Source organism: Heterocephalus glaber, unplaced genomic scaffold (assembly GCF_053883595.1).
Source record: "Heterocephalus glaber isolate CG9 unplaced genomic scaffold, H.glaber_assembly_v1.0 deba00001504, whole genome shotgun sequence".
In the NCBI taxonomy this organism is placed as follows: Eukaryota; Metazoa; Chordata; class Mammalia; order Rodentia; family Bathyergidae; genus Heterocephalus; species Heterocephalus glaber.
In genome coordinates this window covers 31,232,097-31,255,315 of record NW_028258324.1, presented here as the reverse complement: position 1 = coordinate 31,255,315, position 23,219 = coordinate 31,232,097, and the positions used below count along the sequence as shown (strand labels likewise).

At 39.6% G+C, this 23,219-nt stretch overlaps 1 protein-coding gene across 1 annotated transcript in view; it reads right to left on the bottom strand.

Annotated features, from left to right (window-relative positions):
* Positions 1 to 632: 632 nt before the first annotated feature.
* Arhgef26 (Rho guanine nucleotide exchange factor 26) overlaps positions 633 to 23,219 on the bottom strand; it is a 131,922-nt gene continuing 109,335 nt past the window's right edge. Inside the window, exons 11-14 of the mRNA XM_004834482.4 lie at positions 15,464 to 15,673; positions 5,205 to 5,272; positions 3,856 to 3,960; positions 633 to 2,764 (exon numbers count right to left, since the gene is read on the bottom strand). Coding sequence (XP_004834539.1) covers positions 2,622 to 2,764; positions 3,856 to 3,960; positions 5,205 to 5,272; positions 15,464 to 15,673 — 526 coding nt within the window. The 3' untranslated portion in view covers positions 633 to 2,621. The remainder of the gene's footprint in view (positions 2,765 to 3,855; positions 3,961 to 5,204; positions 5,273 to 15,463; positions 15,674 to 23,219) is intronic.

Here is a 23,219-nt window from a genome sequence, read left to right as displayed (position 1 = left end):
AACAGTAAAGGATCTGTGTGCTATTTAAGATAAGCTGTTTACTGTACAGTTTTCAACTAACTACAGAAGAAACAGCATGGCCAACTTTTAAAAATGCTCTCGTCTCTCAGGTAATGGGGAAAAAAATAAAAACCAAGATATATCATGTACAGGTACAAACACCCAATGATAAATGTAAATGAATTGTATACCTAAATTGTACCAATAAAAGAACTTAAATTTAAAAAAAAATACAACCCGTCTGACTTATTTCACATGAAGAAAAAACAAAATGAGAGAAATGCTGTCTTCTAGGGCAGCCAAGGCCAGCATGTACCCAAAGAGAAAAGATTAGTCCCCTGACTCAGATGTGGTAGTGCATGCCTATATTCCCAGCACTCTGGGAGGCTGAGGCAGGAGGATCAAAAATTCAGGACCAGACTGGACAACTTAGCAAGACCCTGTCAAAAAACTAAAAGGGCTGAGGATGTTGCTCCATGAAAAGGCCCTGAGTTCGATCCCTAGTATCGAAAAAAGAAATCCCAGAAATGTTGGCTACAGATATCTTTTAAGTACAATTCTGATTTTGCAAAACATACAGAGAACCATAATCTTAATACGACCAGTAATTAACTCACAACAGTACAAAAAGACAAATATATACAACATCTTTATAACCTCACAAAATTTTTAAAGTGTACAAGCAACTCAATTTATTTGAACAAAGATGGCATTTTTGTTTTCCATGAATGAAATTACTGTACAATTCAGAGACAGAGCTCAAAGAAAATGAACTAGCTTTGAAAAATACTGTCATGTTAAAAACAATTCTAAGTTGAAATGAAATACTGTGAATAGTGTTAACTGCTGTACAGCAATATTTTATCTAATAACTGTATTAATCCACTTGCTAATTAAGGCTTTGATTTATAAAATGCATATACTTCCAAAACTGTTAAACACTTGCACTTATAAATTAATTTACAGGATTCATACTTTTTCTAACGCCAACTAATTATTAGCAAAAATAATACAAAATGATTGCCTTGCAAGCAATGAACTTATCTTCCTTAGTAAACAAAACATAAATTAAATTACAATTTCTTAGCCACTCCTCTAGAAAATCTGTGACATTATTAAAGAGGAGACAGATTTCCTGTTCTACATACACCAAGAGGTCTCCTGGTGTGGCCCATTGCTATTGCTTCATTCACATACTTTCTTAGGCTCAAAAGACTCAGGACCTGGAATGTCTTTTGAAAGTGAATGTATGTACAGGTAGAAGACAGCAGTCCAAGAGTGAGAAGTCTACTGCCGAGGTAGAAGGGTGCAGGACATGTGAGCCAAGCACTTTTATCTAAGCATAGGGCTTCTGGAACCTTACAGTTTGGGCAACTGGTTAGCAGATACTAGTTGGGACAATTTGAGTCCTCCAATATTGTATACATTGCCAGATTTTATGCCATTGTTGAGAACAGAGAGGGAACATACAGTAAAAGTCATTTATCCTCTCCCAGTCTTCCAAATCCTCTCTATGAGACCTACAATTAAAACAACTGTTAGCTCAACCTGCACTAGGAGAAGAAATAAAGTTCTGCAGACACCGTCAGTTAAGAGACTCCCAACCCAGCAAGCAAGGACTTTGAGTGCAACTAGAATAGATCTGCATTAAGGGCAAAATATTTCAAGTAGGTATTATGTTGGCTTCTTGATAACTTCTAAGGTTTCATTTTCCCTTTCTGGAGATTGTTAAAGTGTGTTCCACCCAATTTCCTAATTGGAAATGAGCAAGCAACAGTAAGAATCCTGCATTATTAAAGGCAAAAGCAGCCTCATGTCAGTATTTTATGAGCTTGTCATCAGCTCACTTGGGACTATTTAAAAAAAATCAGGACCCTATCCTATGTTCAGGATTTTCTACATGTGAGCCATCTAAATTCTATGTTAAAGTAGCTTAGTTTTATTAGGCTACATGTATCTAAAACCAATACTGAATGAAATGGATTTTTAAAAAAAATCCTTACTTTCCATCTAATGAGGAAAATGTGAGCAAAAATTCAAGTGTTGATGTCCCTTTCCTAGGAAGAGATTTAGGAGAACCTGACTGCTCACTTTTGAACTCTGATCAGTTCCTTCCGAAATCAACATAGCATTAGGATCAGATGTTAAAACAATAGGAAAAATATTTCTAAAACTAGGCATTCCTTAAAGACAAAATTTTGCTAATATTCGGAAAACCATAAAAAGAGAGGTTTAAGGGAGAAGAGTAATGTTCTTAGTAAAGTAGGGACTAAGAAAACCAGGATATAGCAATATATATATATATATATACACACATATATATATATTTTAATATATTTTTTTTAATGCCAAAATGCAATGAAAGTAGGAGGTGCTGAGGCTGCGTGATCCCTGAAGTGGGCGGCTCTGTGGAACCCAAAGAGGTTCACCAAGAGATCATCACGTAAGAAATGAATTTTGTGAACTAACTAGCTGTTCTTTGGAGAGCAGAACATCTTGGCAAGCTTAAAGGCAAATGTTTTTATTTCTTTTCATTAAATAAGCGCTGATGAAGTTAACCGTACAATCAGCCCACCATGCTGTCGTGCAAATCTCGCAGTAACAAAACACTGTCTCAGAGGTTACACGTTGGTCTCAAGTCCTAGCAGACGTCCCATTCTCTCCACGTTCTTGTCGATTATAGCTTGACAGGTTATCTCCTTGGCACATTCCATAGGAAACCAGCCCCTTTCTCCATCTCGAAGTCGTTCCCCCTCATACCAGCCTGCGAGGAAGAACAGAGTCTGCCTCAAAAAGAAGTGTATCTGGAGGAATGTCACTGCACCAGGCTCCGAGGAGGAGGTGAGGACAGCTCGAGGTAGCATCTCTATGCAGGCTGGGTACTGTGGATGACGCGAAAGGTGAAGAGGGAAAGCTTGGAAGTAAGGAGGCTGATAGAGTATGTGAATTACTGTTGAGCTGGGGAAGGGGATTCTTTGGGTAAGGGTAGCAGAAAAAAACTCCTTTTGAAAGTAAGAACTCCTTTTTGAAAGTAAGAACTTTTGGAGTTGAGAATGAGCTCACTGGAGAAATGAGAAAGAAAGAAAACTTTTCAATAGGACACACATGTGTAAATATCGAATAGTTTCTCTGGTGTGAAAAACTACAAGTGTAAATAAAGATCAAATGGTATAGCTGATAATGTGAAATAGGAAGAAAAGGTCTAAAGGAGTAGGGAAAGTGGGAGCGGTAGGGGAAAGGAAAGAAGGGAAAGGAAAATATATGAGAAAAGGAAAAAATGGAAACGAAATTTTTGTAAATAGAGAAGGATGGAGGGGGTAAAGGGAGGGCAAGGGAATGGGGAAAAAATGAGAGCCAAGGTACATCATGTAGAGGTACAAGATCCAATGATGAATGTAACTGTATTGTATACCTAAAATGTACCAATAAACTTAAAGGAAAAAAAAAAAAGAAAACTTTTCATGGTTCCATTTGAATAATACCATGTGACTGAATCCCCACCCAAAAGTAAATGTGTAGATAAATGAAGACATGTATGAAAAACAGGAAAAGTGAAGGAAGGTACAAAAAGAGAAAAGGCAGTCAGGGTAAAAGTTTTCAAATTCCTTAAAACACCTCTGTAAGTCATGTTTAGGGCTCTGAAAAACCTCTCCTTTGGAAAACAAAATCTTGGGAAAGAGGAAAAGAAGTAAGAATGGAGAAGTAAACCTAGTCTTAGAGTTGAGAAGACAGTACGTGCAAGTTCAAACATTAATGTGTCAGGATATGGAATACGAACATTAATGACAAAATGAGACTCCTTGGGACTACGGTTCTTGCTGGCCACAAGTCCCTCAGAAGAACACACCTACTCACCATCTCCAACACGCTGATAAATGAGGACCACATCCGCCACTTGCAGGGAGAGTTCATCTGGTTGCTTGGATGTGAATGACCTAATGATTTCCACCTGGGTCAGTGCTGCAGAGGAAATGGGACACACTGAGCTTCCAGTGGCAGAGGAGGAAAGAAACAGGTATAAAGCAGCAGTGTGCATTAACTTGGCTCTTCTGTGCAGTTTGGAGCTGGTGCTGACAGACTAAGGTAGGTTTCTGTGAGGAAGATCTTTTTTAGGAATTTTTTTGTTTGGCTACAAGCTTAGAATTTTAGAAGCTCAGATTCAAAAGGTCTTTTATGGTGCATGAATACCCTGAATGACAGATTTGATCAGCAGTCATTAGTCATGTCATGTACTGCTGCAGAAGGCAGCCATTGTGGACTGGGGAAACTGAGGCAAGACAGAGTAGATGATATGCCAAGGCTGTGCAACTGATAATAAAATGGGTAATATCCAGCTCTCCTCCAGAGTGTGCCTCCCCTCACCAGTAGCAGTGTATGCCAGCTGGTGAACTTCAGTAAGAACATGAATGCCCACTAAAAGCTTACAAGGCATTTTAGACTCCCTTCAAAATGTTGAGACATAATATAAAACAACTTTAGTGACTTGGTACTACTAACATGACTTTATTTTTTAAAATAAAATTTTATTTCACGCCAATCCCTTTGGCTTTGACTTCAAGAGCTGATTTTTGAGTGCTCCAAGATAACTAGTTTTGCTGCTCCAATCCTTTGGGTTGATCTTCCAAACAGAATCACCAGAAGTACAACATCAAAGTTAAGGAGATGATAAATAGGCACAGACACCAATATTTACTGCAACAGTCCCTAGTTCTCTGGCAGAAAAAAAACATACTTAAAGGTCAAAAGGAATAGTTAGGTAATTTTTTTTAGGTTGAAAACTTTCAGACTACTCTGATGGAAAGAAAGCTTAAATCTGCAACAATTGCCCGCTGATAAAAGCTGAAAATTTAAGAGCTCTATAGTTAAGTAAGGATTTCATCAATGTAATTTATCTTAATCCGCACAGTAACCCCATGCTATATATAATGATGTACCTGACTTTCAGACGATTAAACACATCAAAAAAGCTAAGCAACAATTTTCCATGTTTACATAGCAAAGAAGAACTGCACCTTGGACTTGAATTGAGACCCCCTGACTTCCAAAGCAGGGATCAGCAGTTCTGAGTAAGGCAGAAGGAAGGTTTCCTTGGAGGAAATTTAGGAAGCAAGGACTGTGGAGGTGTACTCCATCAGTACCCCTTGTCCAGCAGGGGGCAGAGCCCCTCTACATCCTGACTCAGGCTGCACCTCCAGGGAACTTACAGGTTCGGTCTGGAGGCTGCTTCCCACTGCTGTGTCCGAGGGCAGTTATCCAGCGGGCTCGCTCACTCCTAAACACAGAGGGCAGAGGCAGTTGAAAGAGTCAAGGTGTTTAGACATGGAACAGAGTATGTTCCGGACTCAATGCAAACTTGTTCCCCAAAAACACGGGAGAGATCCCAGACCAAGTACAGGATTGTACTCAAAACAAGCATAAGAATTATTTTAAAACAATAGCTTGAGAATAGACAGAGAACTATTCATCATGTCAAAAGATTCAAAATAAATCTGGCTAGTTATTGGTTGGATGAGATTTCTCATATGACAGTTTTGACATTTAATAAAGTGCAGATGATACTAACATTACAATCACAAACAGGTATATAGCACATTCATAATCTGATTCCCCCCCACCCCCGGGTCTCACTATGTAGAGTTCAGGTTGGCCTTGAACTCACAAACTCACTTTATAACCCAGGGTGGCCTTGTGGTGATCCCTCTGCCTCAGCCTCCAACTGGTGGGATTATAGACATGTGCCACCACGCTTGGCTTGATGTGTTTAACTTTTCAAAAAAGTAAATTTCATTTTTAAAAAATCCTGGTCAAGGAGCCAGGGCGGGGTGGGGGTGGTGGTCAGCTCAGCGGTTCCGGTGCCTGCCTTGAAAGTGCAAAGCCCTGAGCTTGATCCCCAGTGCCAAAAAAAAATAATTAAAAAAAACCCTGGCCAAGCAGTCTTTCTCCACTGTTTCTCCTTCTCATATACTCAAACCATTTTGGAAAAGACAATAAATTACATATGTTTACACTTGCCTCACCTGTTACATAAATAATTTTGAAATTGGTATTCTTTGACTATATTTAAATTGTTCTCGAATGCTTTTCTGTGTGTCAGTGTTAAGGATCAAATCCAGGGCCTTGTTCATGCTAGGCAAAAGCTCTACCACTAAGCTGCATCCCTAACCCTTAAACATTTTAAAATGGTATAACAGGAACAGTTCCTATCCAAAATATAAGGGGAAAAAACCCCAAGACTTTGTAATAAAATAGTCAGCTCTAATTACATGAAACAAAATAATTGATTAAAGGATCCAAAGTTTCAAATAAGCAAGCAATGCTTCATAATATAATAATCTCATTTCACATTTTGAAGATCCAATACAGTATTAGAATTGCAATTAATTTACATACACATTCACATACTTAAATCACTTCAGAAACACTCATTAAACCCACACTTATCAGATACGAGCACTTGACATCTATTATTTCCTGTAATCTTCCCAAAAGTTGATTGGAAGGATAACAAGAAGACCAGACAGAAGTCCTGAGGTAAGTGACTTCAATCAAGGTCAATTTCCACTACACTACCCTTTCCTTTTGAAGAAGGGACACTTTTACGCCGAGTACTTTAAACTTTTTCTTCTTCTTACAATAGCTGGCATAAATTGGAGTAATTTGTAGGAAAATGGATGCACCTTGAAACCATAATTGAAACAAATCAGACACACACAAATATTGCATGATTTCCTTTATATGAGAAACTCAAAGTATAAATAAAGAGCAAAATATAAGATAGACAACAGGAAACTGGGATATAGATGAGAAGAGACGGAGAGAGGGACTGATGGTAGGGGAAATAAAAAAAATTAAGACGTGTCATGTACATGTACCAACTCCACACAATAGATGTACTCCAAATCATTATGTACTGCAAACATGTACTAATAAAAATGAAAATTTAAAAAGATACACATTCAAAAAAATAAAGTTCCTTGTTCCTGTCACTCCATCATGGCGCGCTTGCTCTTAAATACCTGCTTCCCTCTTCATCCACCTATGCCCACTCATTATTGCCATTTAAGGACTTTTGTTGTTGTTCAGAGACAACATAACAAAATAAATTTTACTCACAAGTGTATATAGCTCTGTTCCTGCTGACTTACACATACCCAAATGTACATGCTGCCAGTCAATAACCAACTACTGCCCAAGGGTAGCTACTGCTCAGATGAAGCTTACCTGCTCTGTACGTCAGAAAATGGAACTCTATAGCACATGTGCTTTCACATTTGGCTTCTTTTACTCAGTATATCCACTGAATATTGAAAACACAAGCCTCATCTCCTCCAGATGGCCACTGGTGATATGTATTGGGCTACATTTCTGTCCTCATCCCTGTCAGACAGTCCTGGAACCCCTCTGCACATCTCTATCTCATAGCTGGTCAATGGTAAGCCTTATGAATCCAGCCACCTCTTGTGTTTGATTCACTGCATTATCTCCTGAGCACTGTCTAGCACTGAACATGGGTCTTAGTGAACATCTGCTAACAAACGCGTCATAGCACTTATTATACATTGAAGCCTGATCATGCATTCAATTGCCGGCTTTCTCCTACCAGGTCATAAACCCTGGCAGGGCAGGAATTAGGTTTTGCTCTAAAGTATAGTATGGAGCCCCTACGTGCTAGGTATGGTACTAAGTAATTTACAAGTATCATCTCATCTAATCTTTACAACAAACTTGCAAAGAAAATATTACTATTTTTATCTCCTTTTTAAAAGCAGATTTGGAGAAGTAAACACCTATTCCCAGGGAGTGTGGGAACAACGAGGTGGTATCCCCTAGTAGGTGCTTATAAAATACAGGAAAGGCAAGAAGGGTAGAACTGGTATGCTAAAACAAACCTACTTAAAAAATAAAACAAGGCTGGGTTCGGTTAAGCTGGTGTGTCAACTAGTGATAGGAACAATTTTATATAGAAACTGATGACACTGTCTTTCTTTTAAAAACTGTCTCTTCCCAATACCAGGCCAAGTGCTTTGCAGTGGTTTTATAACGCACAACTCCCTTTAAAACAATCCCCAGGCAAAATATTAATCTCTGGTGCCTTTTTGTTGGGATAAGATCTAGGCTCAACTGTAATTTCCAAAATACAAAGACAATTGAAAATGAAATAATACTTCATGGACAGAGGAGTTGCTCACCAAGAGGAATCAACATGATCCATTCATGTCTCTATATGCTGTCCCAGAGCCTGTTAGGCTCATCCTGGGATTACCACTGCATCTTTATCCTGGCCTTCCCAGAGCCCTCTGGAGCAATCTGGAGCCAGACCTTGCACACATGACTTTCCACCCTGCCGCAGTTTCTAGCAATCCACATGAAATCTCTCATTCCCGTGGCATGCTGTCTGGATGCCAATGGCATCCCTTAGACACAGCGGCCCCTTGCAAGGACTCCAGAGGACAGAACAACACACTCCTTGTTGCCCTTGCTGAAAGGAGCTGCTTCTTGAAACTGCTTCAATTGAATCAGTCCCGCCCCCTCTTAGAAGTGGAACCTCATGACTTCCCCTGGGGCTTCTAAGAGCCCTGCCAAGTAGCTCCCTCCCACCATGAAGCAGAAAGCACTCTAAAGCAGGGAGGAGACTCACTCATCCTAAGACAGAATTTGAATAACAAGAAAAACCAGGCCACCCCCATTATTAAATTTAGATATCAAGTCCACCATTCACCTTCACGCACTGACATCTATTTTGTCCAGGGACATTATGAGACAATAAAGATGACTTTGGAACCTACCTCACACTCCAGTCAGACTTTTCCCTTTTCCCAAAGTGACAAAATAAGAAATGCTGCACTAATATAAATCGCTACTTGGTGCATGCCAACTTCCAAGGCTCAACTGACCATTCCTTTCTTCAACCAGCATTCATTTGAGTGCACAGTCCCTGTGCTAGGCTGGAGTTGCAAAGAGAGTTGCTCCTCAGGGAACAAAGTGGAGAACACAAACCCCAATATAGCCTGTAGCGTTCTGAGACAAAGTGTTCTACACTGACTCAGGTAGAAAAGGAAGACTCGGTTGAGAAGAGTCTCTTTTCCATCTGCGGCCGCAGTCCCTCCCCAGTTCTCTGTGTGAGGCAGCAGTTAGCGGCCCTAGGACACCAGCCTGCCTCTCATCTAACTGACTGATAAGCATGGTAGGTATAAACTTGATTACACAGAGTTCAAAGATACAGAAAGTCAACTTCTCACTGGATACCAGGCATCTGCCAGAAAACCCAAACTTGTACTGGGAAAGTGGGATGGGTTTTGAAATAACATAGGATCACTGATGCGATATCACCACTGGTACTTCACTCCTAATTTCTCAAAGGAAGAAACCTTAGTTGCTCCTTAGCCTTCTTTTTATCCTTCCTCCAATGGCAGGCATTCATTCAGCTACTTGTGCTCCTTGTCATTGCCTATAAGTTTCTGTGATTCTGTTAGAAACGTCCACACCTACGGCCTCTGATTAAAAAAATAATAATAAAAACACATCTGCAGCCAAAAAAATAATTGTGAAGATGACTGTTTTTGTCCATTCCTTCACACATTCAGTGTAACTAGACTGGTTTCATAAACTGATGTAAGAAAGAAAATCCACAGGGTGAAAAAGTCACCGTGAATGCTGTGAGACAAAGCCTCTTAAAGTTGGATGCCAGCTCAATTTACCTAATTTAAAACATCTAACCCAAGCACAATAATATTCTTGGTCCCCTAAAAAGAGTTCTAAAATTTAGAATTTGTGACATGCGGTGTAGTTAAGTAAAGTATTGCTTGTTTATAGCATCAAATAGCTCTTGACACCGGAAGCCTAGACTGGGATCTTTACGTTAACTCGAACTGGGTCAACTATCTGTTCATGGTTGATTAAAAGACCTCACTGATAAAAGACATGTATCATTTCACTCCCTTCTGTTTGACTGAAGTCAGTGATGAGGATCATACAAATCAAATACTGTTTGAACTTAGATTCTAGATTCAACAAGGGAAAAAAATTACTATGACCTGAAATAAATATATTTTTCTATATAATTTGTTTTCTCTGTATTGCGATTTTTTCTTAAAGGATGGAAGTATATGATTGCATCTGAGATAGGATTTACAATTTTATTCCAACCCATTTATTTCCTGTTGTTAATTAAATCATTAACAGAAGCAGGAAGAGCACAAAGACTCCCTGCTGACAATTCCCCTTTATCAGGAGGCCCAGGAACTGGTGTCTGGAGGGCTGAAAGCACCAAGCACATTAGGCTCCTGGATGTCTATGAAAGAGACACTTGAAGGAGGGTCTGTGAATGTGCATTTAAGTGATTCTATCCTACGGTTACATATAACGAGTGGAGAAAGTTTGTGTTCATCACTGCACAAGACCTAGACACCTCATCATGGTATGCAGTGGACCCAAATGACATTGAAATCCTACTGTAAAGACAGGAAAACAAGGACACCACTTGCTACAGCTTGCTGCGTGTGCCAGCTGAAGCTGTCTGTGCTTCATTTTAATGAAGGCAGACAAAGGGGGCTCTCTGGCTCCCACATTCCTCCTGTAAAGCCCATGACAGTGGTAAAACATTTTTCCTTTGTCCTTTTCTAAAAGATAAGCTTTTGTATTTTTCACAGACTATTGTGTCACTGGCAGTATAATGATTTAAGATCTGTAAGAGGCAAACAAACATAACTCAGTACACATGACTTAGATGCACATCCTACAAATCGTTTAAAAATATTCTTAATAGCAAAAGTTGAAAAACAAGTAGAATTTGAGCCAGGTGTGAAGGCATATGCCTGTAATCCCAAGGATGAGGCAGGAAAGTCAAAAGTTTGAAATCAGCTTGGGCAATTTAGCAAGGCCCTGTCTTTTTTCTTTCTTTTTTTTTGGTTTTTGTTTTATTGTTGTTGTTGTTTTCTTTTTGAGACAAGATCTCACTAGGTAGTTCAGACTGGACTTGAACTCACTATGTAGCCCAGGCTGGCCTTGAATTCACCTCAATCCTCTTGCCTCAGGCTCTGGAGTCCTGGAGTCCTGGGGTTAGGTGCATCACACGTGGAAACAAGGCCTTGTCTTCAAAAAAAAGGGCTGAGGATGTAGCCTAGTGAAAAGGCCTGGGGTTGAAATTTGGGGAAAAGTAGTGCCAGCAGCAACAAAAAGGGCAATGACTAGAGACTCAGAGTAGTATTTCTCTACATGCAGCTACCACTTTACCTTCACTTGGATATAGGAAAGCTAATTGTATTAATTTGGGCTCAATCACAAAAAAATTTATTGGGGGCCTGCTATGCACAAAGAACCCCCCCCCCCAAAGAAAAGGTGAGAATGTAAATGGAGCCTACTGGGGACAAGGAGAGTGCAGGACTGACTGGAGAAGAATGGTAAGATGGCTGTCGGGGTGGTTCCACTGGCATGTGCCCCAAGACTCTTGCACAGGAAGCAGGGTGAGACAATTCATCAGTTCAGACAGAAAGCATCAAAATAGCACCAAAGCCACGTCAGTGGTACGGCCACAGAAGCGTGCTGGTGTTAAGGAAAAGGGCAGGCAGTGGAGATGACTGGTTTCAGACAGGCTGTATGTCTGAAGAGGAGAGGAGAGGATGGTTCCAGCCATGGGAGGCAAGATAAGTGAGCACAGATGAGAAGCTGAGGGTGCAGGAGCTCAGTGTCAGGGTGGAAGAGTCTACTGGTTGGCAGTTTCTCTGAAAGACTAAAATCTGTTACTAGAAAGAGCACTAGACTGTCAGGAGGGTCAGGTTCCAGGTGGTTCCAGCTTTGGCAATAACTCACTTCCTGTGTGACTTCAGGCAAATCCCTTCACCTGTATCTCATTTTACATCAGAGGAAAACTGAGTTGGACTATTTCATTCATTAAGTTTTATAATACATGTGTACCATAGAGTTGAGGTCACAACATATTTTATTATCATTTTATTGCCATTATTTTATTATTTTATTATCTAAACAAGATACTTTCAAGAGTCAAAGAGAGTGCTATTCATCATTTCAGCAGGACAGTGGACACAAACTTGAACTACTGATTCTGGGGAACCTGAGATGTACGCTTGCCTCACCTGTACACATCCTTCAGCTCGGAAGTAACACCTCTGGATCCCCCTTTCACGTCCCATAGCTGGCTAGTGCCTGACCCATCCAGATGCTACTTCCTTTTGGTGAGCATTTCTGCATTCCTTATGTAATCAAAGCTACCGATCTATTGACCTTGTGCCAAACAGCTGCCCCTATCCTACTACTGATTTTGCACTCCGTACTGTTTTCAGGTAGCTTTCTTCTCTACTAGCACAGTTTTTCAAAGAAGGTAAACATTTATGTATGAACCCCATTTTTTTCAGGTGGAAAACTTGGTAGCCAAAGGGTAAATGTGACTGGTCTGGAGTTCTGAAATTACTCAAAGCCACAGTGGGAGTATAAATCTCATTTTCTCAATAGATTGTCAATGGATCACATTCATCAAAATAAGACATAAAAGAAAGAAAATCTTAAAAACACATACTAATCTATACATTTCACAAATCTTGGAAGGAACATGTTCTTTACCGATGCAAACAGCTCAAAGCTGGATAACCTGCACCATAAAAAAAAGATAAATATTTGAGGAGATAATAATTTTGATGATTTAAACATTATGCATGTATCAAAAAATATATAATACCTCAATAGGTACAATTTTTATTTTTTTCTGTCAGTCAAAAAGATAAAAGAAACCAGTCAGCCCAGAACTGACCGACAGATATCTGATCATGTCATACAACAATTTGCTAGGTTTTTAAACAGTCAATTGTTTTTTCAAGGAAAGCACAGCTTAGCTGTTATATATTTTCTTTCGACATCAATGCTATTTTCTGTCCTACAAACATTTCCACTTACTTGTTTTTCAACTGTAATTGAGGACAGAAGGAGGAGGAAGAGAAAAACAGAGTTACTCCTGTACCCACAACCCTCTGCTTCTCTGCTCCCTCTGGAATGTTCCCTTGGTATTAATTAAAGAACTACAAATATGAGTCATACCCACGGGCTTATGGGTGACATAACTAAATATTCTGAGAATATGTCTGATTAAGGAAATGAACAGCCTTTCAGTCCATGGCAAGATCAAAAGGCAAGAGGGTAAAACCCACTACAGAATGTCCCAGGAAAGGATCTAGCCTTGGTGTACAAAGAGCTGGACATGTTCACTTCCTTGGAACAGTATAAGAAACAAGTGGTAGAGATTTCATAAATTATGAGTCAGGGAAAGCTCCTCTGCTATGTTGGCTAGCCCTGAATAAAGAACAATCCTTGTAAATAAGAGACAAAAGAACAACATAAGGCAAAACCAAGAACACTTTCACCATTACTATCTATAAGAGAAGAAGGGAGCCACTAGTTTCTCAGAATTCGCTAGTACGTCTACATAAGCACTAATCTCCAAAATGGTTAAGCTCTTCTGTCCTTAAAGTCATATAAAATCCAAAGTCAGGCCAAGGATTTAGCTCAGTGGTTTCGACGCCTGCTGCACAAGTGCAAGGACCCGAGTTTGATCCCCGGTACCAAAAAAATATCCAAAGTCACAGAAAGTTAAATATGGCATGGTTTCTCTCATATGAGAAATCCAATTATTAACAAATTAAGGGTAAATTAAGGCAGACTTTTTGGAGCAGGGGGAGGGAAATGGGAAAGAGGGAGTAGAGTGGAGGGGATGGGAGGAAAGGGGGATAAAAATGACTAAGCTATGTTATATGCATATGTTTAATCCCCCCAAATGAATGTAAATGTCATGTATTGCAAACATGTACCAATAAGAAATGTTTGCAATTTTAAAAAAGCCAACTCAGATGCATTAATTCCATTTTTAAAAGAGGTTCCCTCAAACAAAAGAAGCCTAGTTCTGTCTCTACTGGCCAAATACTTTAAATCACTTTTAGAGTTGAAAAAAATGTCTTCCCCTCAGGCTTGGCCCTGTCCAGGTGGCACACTGGTCACCTCACAGACTGGCAGGGCAGCACCCAACCAGGCCCTCTTGCCCAAAGCAGCAACCCAAGGGAATGCTGGGAAAACTTTCAAAGGCTTCAGAGGAAGAACTCCGAGACCCTAGTAAAAGACTTCTTTGTTTTACAAACAAACATGTTAGTCAGGATGAAGCTCTTTTTCTTATTCATTCCTTCAAGTTGATTTGGAATATTCTATAGCTTTACATCAACCTGTCCTTGGTTTTCTTCAGCCCTGAGAAGTTCCGGTGCCAGGAACTTGTGCCAAGTGACTATGTAACATTTTATGTGGATGCCTGGTAATTTTCACATTTTTCTTCTGTCTTTCACTAATGATGCAGGAATACTGTTAAAAAATCCCTTTTAAAAGATGGAGCTGTCTTGATGGGCATGGTGGCACATACCTGTAAGCCCAGCACTCTGAGAAGCTGAGGCAAGAGGATTGACAGCTCAAGCCCAGCCTGGGCAACTCTGATTTAGCGAGACCTTTTTCAAAATAAAAATTAAGACAGGGCTGTGGATGTAGAGCTCGGAATGAGGGCCCTGGATTCAACCCCCAGAACAAATAACAACAAAACAAAAACAAACAACAAAACCAGAGACGTCTCTTGGGTATTTTCTCTAAGATTTTGCTACAGCTCAAGGGTTGTTATTCTCTGGTGGCCGATCCATTTAAACTCTTCCTTCACGGGAACCTTGGCAGATGAAGGTAGAAGACAGACACAGGAGCCTGAGAGGGCAAAGAGTTAGGGCGCATTCTTTTCTTCCACAGCTCTGCTCCCTGAGCCAACATGGTGTCTACCCATGATAAGTACTATAAGAGATGGTTTCCATTTTTCAAATAAATAAATGGGTTAGCTATCTCTGAATGGATGGAATCACTAGGGTGCACCTGAAAACTAAACGCCCTTCCCCTCACCCAGTGTGAGGATGGACAGCAGTCACCGCTGCCTGTTTGCTCTGCACAGACTCTGGCTTGGATCACTGGTAGGTTTTCCTAAACAGAGTAGTTTCTCATTCGACAATCTCTGGGCTTTCTGTCTGACAGCAGGTGACTGAGAAATAACTTCAAGAAATAACTTCCATTATCTAAGACAACTTACATGCTGGAATCAAACCACCAGTTGAGTCATAGTCCATTAAGGCCAATGAGTCATATTTTGTCAAAAACAATAAAATGATTTTAAACCACTCTGTTAAAACAAAAACCACACTAACTGATGCACAATCAAGACTCCTAGGGGCAGAAAATAACAAATCCACCTCTTGAGATGTTGAGGACCACAATGAAAAGAACAGCATCTATTCACAGCACCTCAATGCCATGCTTGGTATGATTCATACTTAAAAATAACAAAATAGTAGCTACTATTTCTAGATAGTCTGTACACAGAGGGCAGTCAGGCAATGCAGAGGGTTAGCTGGTGTTCTGAAACCCTTTCCCTCTGCGTACTCACTGTGTCTCCGCCCCCAGCAGCATTTCCACTTTCTCATTCGCATGGTTATTCAGGACTGTCAGCGTAAAGAGGTGACTGGCAGAGCTCTGTCTTGAATAAAGCATTGTGGAACTGTTCTTCCCTGGAGAGGAATTAAGCTCTTCATTGTCACAGGATTCCACCAAGAGCTGATCTCTTAAAGAATAATCATTGACGTTGTAGCTTTCTTCACTGTAGAGAAAAGGGAAAAGAATATGTCAATTACTCAGTAGATAAAACAGTAACATTGTCAGTTTTCAAGTCATATTCTGGAAGAAGGGACAAGAAGAAAGCAGGGAGAGAATGACCTATTTTCCAATACAAATTGGAATCTGAATTATATCTACTGATTATGGATCAAGGTAACCTCCCCCAATTAAAGCTATTAGTTACTCTTATTGATATATCATACTAAACTGATTCTCAAGTAAAAAGCAATATTTAAAAATACTAAGCCCACTAATTCAGTTGACACTCCCCTGGCAGTTGTACCAAGTGAGAATTGCATGCCTCCCGCTAATGCTCACACATGTACACCTCTCCAGCTCCACTCATTCACCCACGGAATGAAGAAGGAACTGCAAACCTACCCATGCTTTGGGGAATAAGGCTGCAACCCTGCCTCAAAAGGAGTCTGAAGAGGAGAGAAGAACCCTAGATGTCTTCCTTTTTGCCCAACCGACCCATCTTCCCTACGCTCACAGCCTCACCAACTGTTTCAGAAACCACCCATGACTAATTCTGTCATGTCTCCATCTGCTGATGCCAGGACCCCTTCAATCCTCTAGACCAGTGGCAGCCAACCTATGGCACAGGGGTTGTTTTTCTTTGAAGACAAAAGACATTAATGTACAAGTTGTTTTTTCTAAACTAAAACCTCAGTATTCAGGTTTAATTGCAGTGCTGGCAGTTTTCGATAAACAAGTGGGTTTTGGGTTACCATCTGGACACTCATTGCTAAGTGTGTGTCATGGGGGCGGGGGGGTTGAAGCTAAGTGCACTCTACCGATCCCAGCTCTTTCATTTTTTATTTTCATACAGGTTCTCACTGAGTTGTTCAGCTTAGCCTCAAATTTGCAATTCTCCTGCCTCAGCCTCCTGAGTAGCTGGGATTATAGGCATGGGTCCCTGCAGATGTCTCCCCTAGATGTTTACCCCCTTTCTCACCACAAACATGCCTAACATGACCCCACCCTATTCAGCTCTTCAGGTGGTTCCTGAACACCTCCCAGAATGTCTTGTGGGAGCGCCCTTCCTTTAGGGAATCCAGTAAAATCTCCTAAATCCTCAGCCTCTTCTTTGAATCCTCCCTGTTCCTTCTAATCAATAAGTGTTTTCTAATAGAACCCCGGCTCTCTCTAGGACACACTGCCTTCTGAAGGCTCTCTGCCTGCTTGCTTTTCTTCCTGCTTCTAGATGATGATACTTCCTCCTCCAAAAAGGCCTTAAACTTTGAAGCTTGAGTGATCTGTTTCTATCTCATAATCACTGTTATCTCCCACTCCTGAAACACTCCCCATCCTCCCTCACCTGCTTTGCTACGTTTCCAATTAGAGGATCCTTCCATTACTCTGGTCCCTCACTTTCCTGACTTCATCTTCTCCAATGATCTTTTCCTCTGCCTATCTCAACTACCCATCCATGATCATAGCTCAGACTTGGTCACCACCACCAACCACAACCTCTCTGTAATCCCAATGTCAAACAGACCATGCTCTTCCCAGCAACTCATCTTTCCACCTGCTCCAATCCTAAATCCCAACAATTATTTAACCCACTAGTTCCTTCTATTCATTGACTCTACCTCTTTAAGGACAGAGCTCCTTAAATTTCTCTTACTACTGGTTCACATGTATTCTATTACCCAGCTTGGATTTCTTGGCACCTCACAATAATCATGTGCACACATGCCCATTTCCTTTGTTGTGTTTGTTTAGCAAACCCAAAACCTGGTTAGATACAACTCACTCTTAATTCTGCCTCCTTGCAGCTGAACTTAGAAGTACTCAATAAGTAACTATTAAATAAGTGTTGAGTAAGCAATAAACTAATATGTTCTAGGGACACTGAATTGCTACATTATGCAGCAATAAATGTAAATATCTGAACTCAGAGAAGCTAAGAAAAAAAGAAAATCCCTTGGCTCCAGACAAATATGCTAGGAACTCCAGAACAAGCCATTCTGTTCAAAATTTTAGGGATTTTAAAAAATCTAGTGGTAGACAACTGCCTGTCAACCACCCTCATGTTGTTCTCCTTTAAAAATTATAATGCTTTCTAGAATTTAGTTTGATATATTTTTCCCCTCACAAACACTAAGTACAGGTATCTTCTATAAAAGCAAAATATTGACTTTAGATCAAGTCTATTTGTTCCTAAGGTAACGATCTGGATTAATTCAAAATTCACCTGACAGGATGACCTCAAAAGTTCTTCCTAAGATCACCTGAGACCAGCACATCCACACTTGGGAGGTATGAAATGCTTTCCATACCAAAATGAGATGTTTCAAAGCACAGATGAGGTTTACAAAAGGAGGAAGTAGGCAATACACTTTACAAACACACATGCTTTTATTTTTAAATGACTGTGAACTTCTGGGAAGATGGCAGTTTGGTAAGCAGTAATAAGTCAGCCTCTCCAATATTTGGAATCCAGACACTGGAAAATAACAACTTGGGGAAGAAAAAAAGGAGGGAGAGAGGTGGATGCTGTGCACTACAGCAGCTGATGAGTGACTCCAGTCTAGGCATTTGCTATGTCCCCTGGAAACAGTGGCTGGTTGGATGCCATTTTAGGGAGAAGCTAATTGAACCTGGAACTCAGAACTGCTGAGGGTTCACTTCATCTCAGGGCTCCTAGTGTTAAACTCCCACAGTGACTGGACAAAGGACAACCAAGGCAGATGCACATGGTCAAGGAGCTGTGGTCAGGCTGGCAAGAGACACCCAGACTGTTACAAGCTAAACAACTCAGGTCCCACCTCCATGATCAGAGGCCAGGTTCAACCTGAATTTCTGTGGATATTAAAGCCCCACAATGGGCATCCCACCTGCTGACTTGCATGGATCTGGCTTCTGACCACCTCCCTTGTCTACCAGTGTCAGTGAAGACATGCTCTGAATTGGACAATACCACAAAACTGTAGAACACAGAAGACAAGCACAGGTTTGAAATCACAGAGCAATTTCTTTTTTTCTTTTGATCTTTTTTTGGTTGTTGTTCATTTGGTTTTTTGGCTTTCTTAAAATTGTTTTTGCCTTTTTTTGTGAATGTGAACACTGTTTTAGTTTTTTTGTTTCATTGTTTTTTGTTTCCTCCTTCTTTCCTCCCCTCCTGTTTTCTACACTAGTTTCTTGAGGCCTGGGTAATCCTCCTCTGTTCTTCAGCCTTGCTTCTAATTTCTTTTTCTTCTTTCATTTCTCTTATTTTTTCCTCTTCTCCTTTTTAAATTTTCTCTCCTTAGGATAAAATTGCTCTATTGAGTGGATATTTACTATATATAATTTTATGATTTGTCTTATTTTGTTATATAACTATAAATCCTGTACCTAGGATTAAAGATGGCAAATTATTAGTTATCACAGTTTGTCATTTTCCAGTCTGTGTTTGATGCTACAGTTATTACTGATTGTACAACTTTAGCCTAGGTGACACAGTTGTCATGATCAACTGATTTTCTTTGTATGCCAATACCTAAATTGTCTGGAGGGTCATAAACAATACTATAGCCCATTACCAAAAAAACTGGGTGCTAGGCCAAACAGGCTGCAATCTTTCATTCATAATAAATAGAAGAGACAGAATCCTGGGACAGACTCAAAGGCTAAAAGCCAGCTATGCCTAGAAGACATCTCTGAAAAGTAATCATTTCCTTGAGGGCTTGATACTAGTAATAAAGCTACCTATCATAAGCAGTTTATAAGCCTCAGTGAAGAAATAAAATAGAGAAAATGAGAAAACATGGAAGGAAGATGCAATCCAACACTCCCAACTTGCCCAAGGCAAATCTGGGGGCACTAAGGTGGAAGAAATCAAAAGCCACCTAACTGAACTTTCTGAAATGGTAATAGTGGAAGCAACAAAACAAATGAATATATCTCTTGACAAAACCAAAACAGAAATAATTACACAGATAAAGAGATGATGACCATAATAAAAGAAATGGGTAGTAAATCTAGAGTAGATACAGATAAAAAAAAAATAGAAGAGCTTAAGAAAGATGGGGAAACCATGAATACCCAACATAGGAAAGAACTGGATCCCATAAATCAGATTTAGACAGATACCCAGGAGAATAAAAATCCTATTGAAAGTATCTGCAGCATAATCAACCAACGTGAAGATAGAATAACAGGTCTAGAAAACAGAGTTGTAGTTGGTGATCATAAAATGAAAGATTATTTTAAAATAGCAAAAGATCACAAAAAAATCAATCCAACAACTGCTAGATAATGCAAAGAAGAACAATATAAGATTAATTGGAATCAATGAAAAATTAGAAGAGAGCACAAAGGACATAAAAAACTTGTTTGCAGAATAGAGAAAACTTCCCAAGCACAGAAAAAAAATTTGACATACAGATAAATGAGGCATATAGAACTCCAAGTAGCCATGATCAGAAAATATCTACACCAACACAAGGATCAATGCAACAGAATAAAAGATACAGGAAGGAACAACTCCAAGCACAATCAACTACCTTATCTTTGACAAGGGCCAAACACTTCCACTGGAAGAAAGACAGCCTCTTTAATGAATGGTGCTGGAAAAACTGGCTTTCCACATGCTGAAGACTGAACCTAGACCCATAACTTTCACCATGCACTAAACTAAAACTGAAATGGATTAAAGATATAAATATTAAAGCAGAAACAATCTGCTGGAAAGCAGAATAGGTAAAATTCTTGAAGACCTAAGTGTAAGCAAAAAAATCCCAATCGTACAGGAAATACTATAAAGAATCAACAACTGGCATCACATCAAATTAAAAAGTTTTTGAACAGTAGAAGAAACCACCAACAGAGTGAAGTTATTACCCACAGAATGAAAAAAAAATTTACCAGCTACTCCTCAACAAAGGACTAACATCTAGAATATACAAAGACTTTTTAAAAATCAGACCCCTCAAATTTAAAGGCTCGATCCAAAAATGGGCATCTGAAACGAACAGACACTTCTCAGATGAAGAAGCACAAACATAAAATTAATACATGAAAAAAAAAATGTTCATCACTGGTCATTAAAAAAATACAAATTAAGACAACACTGAGATTCCATCTCACTCCAGAAAGAATGGCTATGATCAAGAAATCAATAACAAATGCTGATGAGACTGTAGAGAAAAGGAACCCTTTTCCACTGTTAGTGGGAATATAATTTGGTACAACCACTATGGAAATCAGTAAAGAGACCCTTCAAAAAACTAAAACTAGAGATCTGATTTGACCCAGCTGTGCCCCTCCTAGGTATCTTCCCAAAAGAGTTAAAAGCATCATACCACAGTGATATATGCATACCCATGTATATGGCAGCACAATTTATACTAGCAAAATCTTGAAAATGCCCATATGTCCACCAACAGATGAATGGATAAAGAAAATGTGATAATTATATACAATAGAGCACCACTCTGCCATAAAGAAGGGTAAATTTGAGTCATTTTTAGGTAAATGGATGCACCTCAAGACCATAATGTTAAGTGAAACAACCAGACACACAAATTTAAGTATCGTATCATTTCTCTTGTGTGAGAAAACAAAGGGTAAACAAAGAGCAAACAAAGGATAGATATTGGGAAGTAGGAAGAATGTGTTCAAATGGGAAGGGGAACAGGAAGGGGGAAGGAAGAAGGGAAGAAAGGGAAAAAGAGTATAAAAAAAGAGAATGGAGCCAAGGATTTAGCTCAGTGGTTCTGGCGCCTGCCTCACAAGTGCAAGGTCCTGAGTTTGATTCCTGGTACAAAAAAAAAAAAGAGAATGGGAGGGAAAAAATGGAAACATTTTGTAAATGGGGAGGGGAAGAAACATTGAAGGGAGGAAAGAGGAATGGGAAAAAAAGAATTTAAGACATATTATGTACAAGAACAAATTCCCTCTGATGAATGAGATCACAGTGTATGGCAAATATGTACTAATAAAAAATAAATAAAAGACTATATTTATGAGAAACAAAGCAGTCAATTATTAGCACAGCAGAAAGAGTTGACGATATCTCAAACATATGTTTAACAGCCCAACAGCCCAAGACTTAGGATAACATACACACACACACAAAAACAAAAGCAAAATCTCACCAAATATTAAAAAAAAGTAAAAAAGCATAACCAGGGCTTCCTTTCTACAATCCTCTCTCTGCACTTCTGATCCAATTCACAAGTTAAAATGACTCATTAGTCAAAAGAACTACTTCCTGTTAAAAATAATTCTTCAGACAGAGAAATTAAGCAACCTAATACTGTGAATGTGAGACATTTAAGTAGGCCTTAAGTGATATATGCATAGGTATTGAAGGTATTTCCAGAGAAATAAGAGTCAAGGTGATGTACAGGCTCTCGTCATTCAAGATGACTCATGTTCTAAAGAGTTTTCAGCATAAAATTGATGAAGCAATGATACCCAACAGGGTAAGCCTTTGTCCACCTACATGTTCCACCTACATGTTTTTTCCATAAAATTTTCTGTTCCAGAAATGTAGCCATTTGTGCTGCACAGTGTTTCTGTCTAATGTATCAAAGTATTCTTCTATTATTTTTTTTTTCAGTACCAGAAATTGAACTCAGGATCTTGCACTTGCCAGGCAGGCACAGTGCTGCTGAGCTACATCCCTAGGCCCTGTTAAAGTATTCTGTAACTGTTTGAGCTGCATGATGTTCCTACTAGATGTTTCAGGAATGTTCTGTAACTCTGCCCTCCTGCTTCTGTGAGCATGCTTGCCTGGCATGTGGCCCCAACCGCTCTACCCCATAAATCTCTCTATAAAGCTGCTTCCATTTCAACTTGGGGCTTAGAATTCAGAGAGGTAAACTCCTCTGAGCCAGCCAGCTAGTAAAATTTTTCTCCATTTCTTTAAGTAACTTTTAAATTTTTGAGTCTTCAAATTGATGGACCTGTAAGTACTTGAGCTGTAGCACTTGGCTGTGACACTGAGCTGTTCCACTTTGCCACAACAAAAAGGCTTCATCTATTAGGTTATTTCTGATACAATTTCAACACTAGGAGTTAAAGAAAACAAGTTAAGTCTTTTATTTTTCTCTTAATTTTCAGAGTTCACATTTTCACCAGTGTTTGCCTAAGGACAAACAACTCCAGGTAATGTATTTCTTCACTGCTATATATATTTTTTTATTTTTTGCTTTTTTGAGTCAGGGCCTCAGCTGGCCTTGAACTCATTATGTAGCCCAGGATGGCTTTGTTATGGCTTCTGTCTAGATGTCCCCCTAAAGCCTCATGTGGTCACAGGTAGAACTTTTGAGGTGGCTGGATCTACAGTGTGTGATGCTGGGGTTAAGGGCGTGCAATTACTAAATTAGTCCACTGATTGATTTAGTATGGATAATGGGAGGGCCACCCTGGGTGTGAGCGCTATCCCTCTTAAGGGTGTGTATCCTGGATAGAATATAAGCAACAGAAAGAAGGCTGCTGTCATTCCTTGCTTCTTTGCTACTTTGCTGTCTTCTGCCTGCCATGAACTGATGCCTTTCTGCCATTTCACCACCCTACCTTGGATCCAGCTGATT